Raw genomic sequence first — 11,027 nt, 5'->3', positions numbered from 1 at the left:
ATTGAAGGTCCCATTCTAAGGGCGGCTTTGCACGTTTCAACATCGCACGTGCGATGTCGGTGGGGTCAAATCGAAAGTGACGCACATCCGGCGTCACTTTCGACATCGTTGTGTGTAAATTCTAGATGATACGATGAACGAGCGCAAAAGCGTCGTTATTGTATCATCGCTGCAGGCTCCGACTTTTCCATAATTATGCTGCCGCGACAGGTACGATGCTGTTCCTCGTTCCTACGGCAGCACACATCGCTGTGTGTGAAGCCGCAGGAGCGAAGAACTTCACCTTACCTGCCACTGGCGGCTCTACGGAAGGAAGGAGGTGGGCGGGATGTTTACATCCTGCTCATCTCCGCTCCTCCGCCGCTATTGGCTGCCTGCCGTGTGACATCTCTATGACGCCGCACGACCCGCCCCCTTAGGAAGGAGGCGGTTCGCCGGCCAGAGCGACGGTCGCAGGGCAGGTGAGTGCATGTGAAACTGCCGTAACGATAATTTTCGCTACGCTAGCTATCACAAGATATCGTACCTGCGACGGGGGCGGGGACTATCGCGTGCAACATCGCAGCATCGGCTTGCGATGTCGCAACGTGCAAAGCCCGCCTAGGGGTAAGAACGCACTTTGCTTTTTTGCTGCTTTTTCAACTGCAGCGTTTAATGGCAAAATGGATGTGTTCTGCTTTTCAAGCAAAGTCTATGGGAATTTGGTTTTCTTGAACACACTTTGCAGTTTAAGGCTATGTCCGCACGTTGCGTTTTACCTGCTTTTTTGCTGCTTTTTCAACTGCAGCGTTTAATGCCAAAATGGTTGTGTTCTGCTTTTCAAGCAAAGTCTATGGGAATTTGGTTTTCTTGAACACACTTTGCAGTTCAAACTGCAGCCTTTTTGTTGCAGAAAATTGGTCAAAAACTCAGCTTTGCAGTGCAAAACCCAAATGGCAAAAACAATTGACATGTCAATTGTTTTTGCCATTTGGGTTTTGCACTGCAAAGCTGAGTTTTTGACCAATTTTCTGCAACAAAAAGGCACTTTTTTTTAAACTGCAAAGTGTGTTCAAGAAAACCAAATTCCCATAGACTTTGCTTGAAAAGCAGAACACAACCATTTTGCCATTAAACGCTGCAGTTGACAAAGCAGCAAAAAAGCAGGTAAAAAGCAAAGTGCGTTCTTAGCCTAAGGGCTCACTCACACTTGCGCTATTTTGACGCAAACGGAATCCGTCACTAATGTAGTACAGTTCATTTCTTTACAGTGGAAGCGCGACATCGTGTGGACACAAGCGGGTACTGCATGACACACACACGCGCCATAGTAACGCACTTCCACTGTAAATAAATGAACTGTACTACATTAGTGACGGATTCCGTTTGCGTCAAAATAGCGCAAGTGTGAAACTAGCATTTTTTGTCCCGTGTTCTTTGTGTTTTTCATGGATTAAGCACATAGCCATTATATTGTATGGCCCTTTTCATACACACTTTATTTTCCTATGATTCATCAATCCGAATTAAAGGAGACATGCCTGACTTTTATCTGATGGATAAAAGTCGCCCATTCCAATGAATGTTTTGGGTTTTTTTTTTAACACACGACACACAGATGCCATCCGTTTTGACGCCTAGTACTGTCCATCTTTTGTTGAAATTTTTAGGAGAGGCTGGAAAAAACATCTTTTTTTTGTTTTTGCACAAAATAAAAAACAAAACAGTATGGTGTCACTCAAAGTTCCTATAGACGCAAAGCACGTGTGCCGTAGCTAGTGGCCACCATATCGTAGCGATAGTCTAGGGGAGAATACTTATATAGTATGGTATTGGATGGAGCAGAGTGTTTCCATTTCGTTCTTGCTTTCATTGCTGTAATTTAGAAATGTATTCCCTTCAGCCTGAGTTATAGATGTTTGTCATAAATACTTTTTCTGCAGTGAGATCACAGCAGATTGCCGAGCTGAATGTACACACAGCAAATGTTTTCTATAACCCGAGGACGGCTTGCCAATACCTTACCACATTTGGCACGTGGCTCCACGGAAACCTCAGCTTGGATTTGCAAGACCTTTGTCTACAAAATTGATGTAGACAGATTAACCACAGCTAACAGATCAGTAATCTTAACCCTTTAATGACAGTCCTGCATTATAATTCTTCCGCTTACCATCAATCATTTTGTCTTTCAGGAAACAGCTCTGAATGCTTTCATAGAAAGTCAAGCTAAACTGGAAAATCACTGTATGATACAGATGAAGGTCCCATGTGTCAGGACACGTAGTAACTCTACAAGTACGTTCTGTTTTTTTCATTTATACATGAAAGGGATATTGATATTGTGGGGCATAAAGACACGAATATCAGTATTCATATGGAAAGTAGGGTCGGCCAAATGTTTTTTAAAGTCTATACCTATCGATCATAAAAAAATATATCTCACTGCATATCAAATAAAAATGAAGCAACTTTGCAGTAGGTGTTATATAATAGTTTTTGTGGGAAAAAACCCTAAGTCTCATTTGCAAACTATGCATCTCCATGGTAACAGACAACAAACAAATTCTGTGGTCTGATGGTCTCCTCTACTTTTGGCTTAACTCTCAAATCAAAGTTATCAAAACGTAAGGAACAAAATTATAGGAATGAATAAGACTGCATAATTAGACTATACAGAATTGTCTGTTAGCTCAGAGACACATGGTCTGTATGAGAGCTGCAGAACCAGAATAAGGGCTTGTGTGCACGTGTGCGTATTGCATGTGTGCCGCCCCAGCGCATACCGAGGTGCTCGGATCCGGGGTTGTCATGGCTCGAGGAGTCCGGACCCAGGCTCGGCTAACACTCTGATCCTTGAAAGGGTATATATACATGGGAGAAGTTTGTGATGCCACCTGCGGGTTGCGGTAATGGGAGTACCACTGCTGCTGGAGGGACTACAGGGGCAGATGGTGTGGGGCAGCAAGGTGTCAGTCCTTCCGCAGGTAGGGAAGGCCCCGGCATCTGGGGGTATTTGGTGCATATTTGGGAGCGCAGGGTGCAGGGGACCAGGGTACTCACTGTGGGTAGTTGTGGTGCTGGATGAGGATTATAAAGAAGACGCACACACTGTGGTAAACCAAAGTCTCTGTGCACCTCTGCCACTGGGGGGAGCCCGTCCAGGTGTCCGCTCCCACCAGTGTCACTTGATAGTCCGGACCCTGCCTTCGTGCACAATTTAGTTGTCTTTTTGTGGCCCCTTGGCTTGAAACTGTCGGGGCCCCACTACCTATGTGAAGTGTAGCTGTGCTCTTGATGGCTGGCACTTGGGATTTCAGTGGGTTGCTTTATCTGGAAAACCCTATCCCCTGCGTTGTGCTGATGCCTTCAATCTCTGAGCTCTTAGAGAAGTTTGTGAATATTCTCTCCCTCCCAGGTTAATTATCAGGACGTTGATTGGTTCTTGACCTAGGGTCCTGTACCTTGTCGTACTCTGTACCGGTCCGCTTATTGGGCTTTCTAATGCCGACAGTCCTCCAAGGCTATATCTGTTGCACCCTTTTCCAATGTCACTGCTGCCGGTCCCCGACTCCTGTGGTCCCGGACCACCGTTTGCGACCCAACCTTGGTCTCGCTCCCCGGGAGCTACTACTCCCCAGCTCCTCACTCTTTGAGGGCTGACTCTAAACTGCTCTGTCTTGGTCCCCTCCCACCAGTCTGCCTGACCCCTAGGTGGGTGGCCCTATTCCAGCTTGACCATCCCACTGGTGTGTCTGACAGGTCATGATGTGAGGTGTGATTGGGATTTGTGGTGCTGATGGTAGTGACACCGATTTTTGGGAACCTGGAACCAGGGGGGGTAGGTCTTGCACCCTAGGGGAAGGCTGTAATTCCCTGTGGCACCCTGATGTACTCAGAGGCGCCGCACAAGCAGGTCTCGACCAAAATCTAATACCAGGTCTCTTTTACATGTTCCCAATGTTGGTGCATACTGATCAACTTACTTGGGTAGCTATACAGCTTTTTCTTCAACTTTGCCCACAAGTGGTTAATTGGATTGAGTTCTGGGGATAGTCAGGGGCCAATCCAGCATCTCTACCTCATTGTCATTGAACCAATTCTTTGCAAGTCTCGATGTATGCGTCGGGTCGTTGTCCTGGTAAAACACTATGTCGTCCTTTTCATTATCATAGTACTCGATTGTCAATCTTGTTCAAGTATCCAACGCTGTGAAACAACCCCCATATCATCAGGCTTCCTCCACCGAACTTGACAGTTGGGTCAATTTCTCAATCCGTTAGCACCCATCAGAGCCTAGTTTATTGACTTTCGTCTCATGACACCAAATCAGCCTTTTCCAATACGCTAGTATCCACTTTTCATAGCATGCCTTGCACAGTGCTTGCAGGGACATCTGTGATCTCACTACTATGAAGCAAATGAGTCACATCCACTGTTGCATTAAAACTGATAGACCTTGTGATAAGCCAACTTGCTGACTCTGATATTTTGCCTGGATGTCCACCTCTTGGCTTATGAATGGAAGGACGGAGTTCATTTTGTATTCTTCCAACTGTCATGGTACTCACATGATGCAGTTTGGCAATCAATGAGCTGGATAATGCTGTTTCTCTTTTCTTGGGAAATCTTCTTCATGGCTGCTCCTCTATTTGGCCTGGTGACCTCTTGCTTGAAAATCAACCTAATAACACACTGAGCTACTAGCAAATCAGAGAACAAGTTGTAATTTGTAGTATACAGGGAGAAAAGTTTTTTCAAACACCGAAAGCAAAACAGTAATAATGCAATGACATAACAAGAATCTGCATAATTAATCATATACATAAATTTGACTTGCAACTATTTAGCATGAGAGAGAATAGATGATTGTCTATAACATGAAGGTAGTCTCTTGATCAAAACTGTAGTGGAGGGTGAGATATGGAGCCTGAAAGTCAAAAGTTCACATCATTGTTACCCTTTGGCTTGTTGTTGTATATTTACATATATCTATATAGAGAATTAGGTCCAGTAATAAAGTGACACAAGCTTTGGCATTTTATCAAAGCATATTAAATATACAGTTATATAATAAATATTGGCTTAAAGTGCAGACTCTCAATTTTCATTTCCAGGTATTTACATCTTATTTGGAGTAATGGTTTAGGAATTGCAGTTTTCTAATATGTAGCTGCCTGTTTTCCAAGGGACCAAAAGTAATTTGACAATTATCTCAAAAATTCTTGTGAAATTTTGTGAACTAAATGTGTTGTTCTCTCATTAATCCATCATGAATTAAGAAGATAAAAGGTCAGGAGCTGATTCCAGGTGTGGCTTTTACATTTGGAAGCTGTTGCTGTGAATCCACAAGTTGCGGTCAAAGGAGCTTTCAATGGTAGTGAAACAAACCATCATTAGGCTGAAAAAATAAGAAATCCATCACTGAGATAGCAGAAATGTTAGCGTGGTCAAATCAACAGAAGCTTTTCCAAAATGAAGAAAAACCCCTTCACAATATCACCCAAGTTAAGAAAATTCTCCAGGAAGTACAGTACAGACCAAAAAGTTTGGACACACCTTCTCATTCAAAGAGTTTTCTTTATTTTCATGACTCTAAAAATTATAGATTCACATTGAAGGCATCAAAACTGTTAATTAACACATGTGGAATGAAATGCTTAACAAATAGGTGTGAAACTGAAAATATGTCTTATATTCTAGGTTCTTCAAAGTAGCCACCTTTTGCTTTGATTACTGCTTTGCATTCTCTTGATTAGCTTCAAGAGATAGTCACCGGAAATGGTTTTCACTTCACAGGTGTGCCCTGTTAGGTTTAATAAGTGGGATTTCTTGCCATATAAATGGGGTTGAGACCATCAGTTGTGTTGTGCAGAAGTCTGGTGGATACACAGCTGATAGTCCTACTGAATAGACTGTTAGAATTTGTATTATGGCAAGAAAAAAGCAGCTAAGTAAAGAAAAACGAGTGGCCATCATTACTTTAAGAAATGAAGGTCAGTCAGTTCGAAAAATTGGGAAAACTTTGAAAGTGTCCCCAAGTGCAGTGGCAAAAATCATCAAACGCTACAAAGAAACTGGCTCACATGAGGACCGCCCCAGGAAAGGAAGACCAAGAAGACTTCTGCTGCAGAGGATATGTTTATCCGAGTCACCAGCCTCAGAAATCGCAAGTTAACAGCAGCTCAGATTAGAAAACAGGTCAATGCCACACAGAGTTCTAGCAGCAGACACATCTCTAGAACAACTGTTAAGAGGAGACTTTGTGCAGCAGGCCTTCATGGTAAAACAGCTGCTAGGAAACCACTGCTAAGGACAGGCAACAAGCAGATGAGACTTGTTTGGGCTAAAGAACACAATGAATGGACGTTAGACCAGTGGAAATCTGTGCTTTGGTCTAATGAGTCCAAATTTGAGATCTTTACATCCAACCACTGTGTCTTTGTGCAATTCAGAAAAGGTGAACGGATGGACTCTACATGCCTGGTTCCAACCGTGAAGCATGGAGGAGGAGGTGTGATGGTGTGGGGGTGCATTGCTGGTGACACTGTCGGGGATTTATTCAAGATTGAAGGCATACTGAACCAGCATGGTTACCACAGCATCTTGCAGTAGCATGCTATTCCTTCCAGTTTGCGTTTAGTTGGACCATCATTTATTTTTCAACAGGACAATTACCCCAAACACACCTCCAGGCTGTGTAAGGGCTATTTGACCAAGAAGGAGAGTGATGGGGTGCTATACCAGATGACGTGGCCTCCACAGTCACCAGACCTGAACCCAATCGAGATGGTTTGGGGTGAGCTGGACCGCAGTAATGAAAGCAAAAGGTGGCTACGTTGAAGAACCTAGAATATTAGACATATATTCACACTTTTTTGTTAAGTATTTTATTCCACATGTGTTAATTCATAGTTTTGATGCCTTCAATGTGAATCTACAGTTTTCAGAGTCATGAAAATAAAGAAACAAACTCTTTGAAAGAGAAGGTGTGTCCAAACTTTTGATCTGTACTGTATGTGTTTCAATATCGAAGTCTACCATAAAGAGAACCTACCGCAGTAGGTAGTGAGCTCTCCATCAATGGAAATCTTCAAGTGAAAACTGGATAAACATATGGCTGGGATAATTTACGAAAACCTGCACTCCCAGTGGGTTGGATTCGATGGCCCTTGAGGTCCCTTCCAACTCTATTATTCTATGATTCTATGAAAAGAGCCTGAGAGCAAATACAAAGGGTTCACCACAAGGTTTAAACCATTAATCAGCAATAAAAATAGAAAGACCAGATTTGACTTTGCAAAAAAAAAACATTTCAAGAATAGAGTTCAGTTCTGGAAAAGCATACCTTGGACAGATGAAACTAAAAGCTAAAATCAATCTGTGCCAGAATGATGGGAAGAAAAATGTATGGAGAAAGTTTGGATTGGATCATGATCCAAAGCACAATAAAACCTCTGTAAAACAAGGGGGAGTCAGTATGATGGCAAGGTATGCATGGCTTCAAATGGCACCAGGTCACTAGTGTTTAATGATGATGTGACTGAAAACAGAAGCAGCCGGATGAGTTCTGAAGTGCACAGGGCGAGATTTTCTCCTGAGATAAAACTAAATGCGGCAAGTTTGATTGGACGGCTCTTCACAGTAAAGATGGATGATCACCCAAAATATACTGCAAAACAAGCTTAGGAGTATTTTAAGGCAAAGAAATGGAAAATTCTGCAATAGTCGAATCCATCACTAGATCTCAACCCCATCGAGCTGCGTTTCACATGATTTAGGCGGGCTTTGCACGTTGCGACATCGCAAGCCGATGCTGCGATGTCGCACGCGATAGTCCCCGCCCCCGTCGCAGGTACGATATCTTGTGATAGCTGGCGTAGCGAAAATTATCGCCACGCCAGCTTCACATGCACTCACCTGCCCTGCTACCGTCGCTCTGGCCGGCGACCCGCCTCCTTCCTAAGGGGGCGGGTCGTGCGGCATCACAGCGACGTCACACGGCAGGCGGCCAATAGCGGCGGAGGGGCGGAGATGAGCAGGATGTAAACATCCCGCCGACCTCCTTCCTTCCGTATAGCCGGCGGCGGCAGGTAAGGTGAAGTTCCTCGCTCCTACGGCATAACACACAGCGATGTGTGCTGCCGCAGGAACGAGGAACAACATCGTACCATCGCTGCAGCAAAATTATGGAAAAGTCGGAGCCTGCACCGATGATACGATAACGACGCTTTTGCGCTCGTTTATCGTATCATCTAGGATTTACACACTACGACATCGCAAGTGACGCCGGATATGCGTCACTTTCGATTTGACCCCACCGACATCACACCTGCGATGTCGTAGTGTGCAAAGCCGCCCTAAGACAAAACTTATGGCAGAAAGACCCACAAACAAGCAACAACTGAATTCATCGGCAATAAAGGAGAAAACCCAGCATTTAGTCTTTAGACTTCAGCTAGTCTTTGCCTGCATAGGATTCTCAACAAAGTATTAAAAATGTTTTTTTGTTTTTTTTATGGTAAAGTAAATTTGTTATGTACTTTTGAGCTCCAGAAATGAGGAGGTTTTGTAGAAGAATGAACACAATTCCTAAACGCTTCACAGGATATTATTATTTACCCCCTTAATTAAACCTGAAAGTCTTCACTTCAATTGCATCTCAGTTGTTTCACTTTAAATAAAAAATAGCGGCTTGCAGAGGCCAAATCATGAAGATTCGGTCACTGTCACAATATATTGTGTTCAATTTTGAAAAACAAATTGTGACTGTTTATAAAACCAATTAAAAAACCCTTTGCTATTACAGTATTAATCACTTTGATTAACATTCAGCATGTCATGAGAATGGACATGTCACATGATGTTCAGATAGTTTTTTTTCTTGCAAGGCTCTCCTTTCACCAGCTGTCATATCTTTAATAAGATTTACTATCGAAGTTTCATACAATGAAGAGCAAAAACATAATTACAGGGGTCCATCACACAAATGTCCTTAACCCCTTCACGACCGGCCGATTTTTCGCTTTCCGTTTTTTTTTTCTACAATCTCCTTCTAAGAGACGTAACTTTTTTATTTTTCAGTCAATATGGTCATGCGAGGGCTCATTTTTTATGGAATGAGCTGTACTTTTAAATGAAACCATACGTTTTACCATATAGTGTACTGGAAAACGACAAAAAAATTCCAAATGCAGAAAAATTGCAAAAAAGTGTGATAGCACTATTGTTTTTGAGATATTTTATTCACTGTGTTCACTATATAGTAAAACTGATGTGTGGGTGTGATGCCTCGGGTCAGTGCAAGTTCGTAGACACCAAACATGTATAGGTTTACTTTTATATAAGGGGTTAAAAAAATCGGAAGTTTGTCCGAAAAAAGTGGCGCACGTTTTACGCCATATTCCGTGACCCGTAGCGTTCTCATTTTTCAGGATCTATGGCTCAGTGATGGCTTATTTTTTTGCGACTCAAGCTAACGTTTTTACCTGTACCATTTTTGCGCAGATGCTACATTTTGATCGCCTGTTCAGATAGTTTTTTCTTGCAAGGCTCTCCTTTCCACCAGCTGTCATATCTTTAATAAGATTTACTATCAAAGTTTCATACAACCAAGAGCAAAAACATAATTACAGAGGTCCATCACACAAATGTCCTTAAATAAATAAATTTCCCACTACCTTGCTGCTGTGATAATGCCGCCTAATTTCAGCAGGTGTCACATGGCTGACCCATCTGTATTTTCTCTATTTCCCGAGATTTTCCATAGGCAAAACTCTGCCTTTTTTTCCACTTTAGACTGTGGAATCACACTACTGTAATTTATACAGATGGTGTTATCATTTTGCTCATGCACAAGTATTGCACTAAGCTTCTCGAGAAAAGTCTATAGAACCATAAACTGCAGCACCCGGAAAGTGTACCTTGTAAATAAACAGGCGTCTGGGGTGAGACTTGTAAGCTTGAACATTTGAGGAGTGATGTAAGTGATGAATATTGTAAAAATAAACTTTTTTAGATGGTGATTTTGGTATTGGAAAAGCAACTAACAGGATTTTCCCATATAAAATACAGACAGTACCATACTGGCACTAGCATGGTTAATCCAATCAACCTTTAGGGGCACTTTGCACACTACGATATCGCAGGTGCGACGTCGGTGGGGTCAAATTGAAAGTGACGCACATTCAGCGTCGCAGGCGATATCGTAGTGTGTAAAGCCTTTTTGATACGATTAACGAGCGCAAAATCGTCGTAATCGTATCATCGATGTAGCGTCTGTCATTTCCATAATTTGGAAATGACCGATGTTACGATGTTGTACCTCGTTCCAGCGGCATCACAAATCGCTGTGTGTGAAGCCGCAGGAGCGAGGAACATCTCCTACCTGCGTCCTGCGGCTCACGCCAGCTATGCGGAAGGAAGGAGATGGACGGGATGTTTATGTCCCACTCATCTCCGCCCCTCCGCTTCTATTGGCCGCCTGCCGTGTGACGTCGCTATGACACCGCACGACCCGCCCCTTTAATAAGGAGGCAGGTCGCCGGCCAGAGCAACGTCGCAGGGCAGGTGAGTGCATGTGAAGCTGGCGTAGCGATAATGTTCGCTACGCCAGCTATCACCATGATATCGCTGCTGCGACGGGGGCGGGGACTATCGCGCTCGGTATCGCAAGCATCGGCTTGCGATGTTGTAGTGTACAAAGTGCCCCTTGGTTTCCAGGTTGGATGTTTGATTCCTGAAAAAAAAATGTTCTCAAAATTCAAGAAATGACTGCATTGGTTGAGTGGCGGGTGCATCAGGGCTGGACTTTGTGGGCTGGGTCTTCTGTATATATTCCTCCTTCTCCATCCTCCTGGCTTTCCCCCTTTTCTTTATTTAAATTTGATGCATTTCTATTGTGATGTCTTCATTAAATGGCACCAGAGTCAGAGCATGCATGTACCGCAATCTACTGTACCATTTTATTGACAACACTGTGGAGACAACTATAAGTGGCAATGGCACGTGCACAAATGAAAAAAATTCAATCGGCGCATGCGTTGATG

General features: G+C 43.3%; 1 protein-coding gene across 4 annotated transcripts in view; it reads left to right on the top strand.

Moving 5' to 3' along the window:
* IL16 (interleukin 16) overlaps positions 1-11,027 on the top strand; it is a 160,927-nt gene that overhangs the window by 65,883 nt on the left and 84,017 nt on the right. For all 4 annotated transcript variants that reach the window (XM_075345862.1, XM_075345860.1, XM_075345861.1 and 1 more), the window contains exon 4: positions 2,175-2,277. In XM_075345862.1, the coding sequence (XP_075201977.1) occupies positions 2,175-2,277 (103 nt within the window). The remainder of the gene's footprint in view (positions 1-2,174; positions 2,278-11,027) is intronic.

Source organism: Anomaloglossus baeobatrachus, chromosome 4 (genome assembly GCF_048569485.1).
Source record: "Anomaloglossus baeobatrachus isolate aAnoBae1 chromosome 4, aAnoBae1.hap1, whole genome shotgun sequence".
Classification (NCBI taxonomy): Eukaryota; Metazoa; Chordata; class Amphibia; order Anura; family Aromobatidae; genus Anomaloglossus; species Anomaloglossus baeobatrachus.
This window is presented reverse-complemented; position numbering and strand designations above follow the sequence as displayed.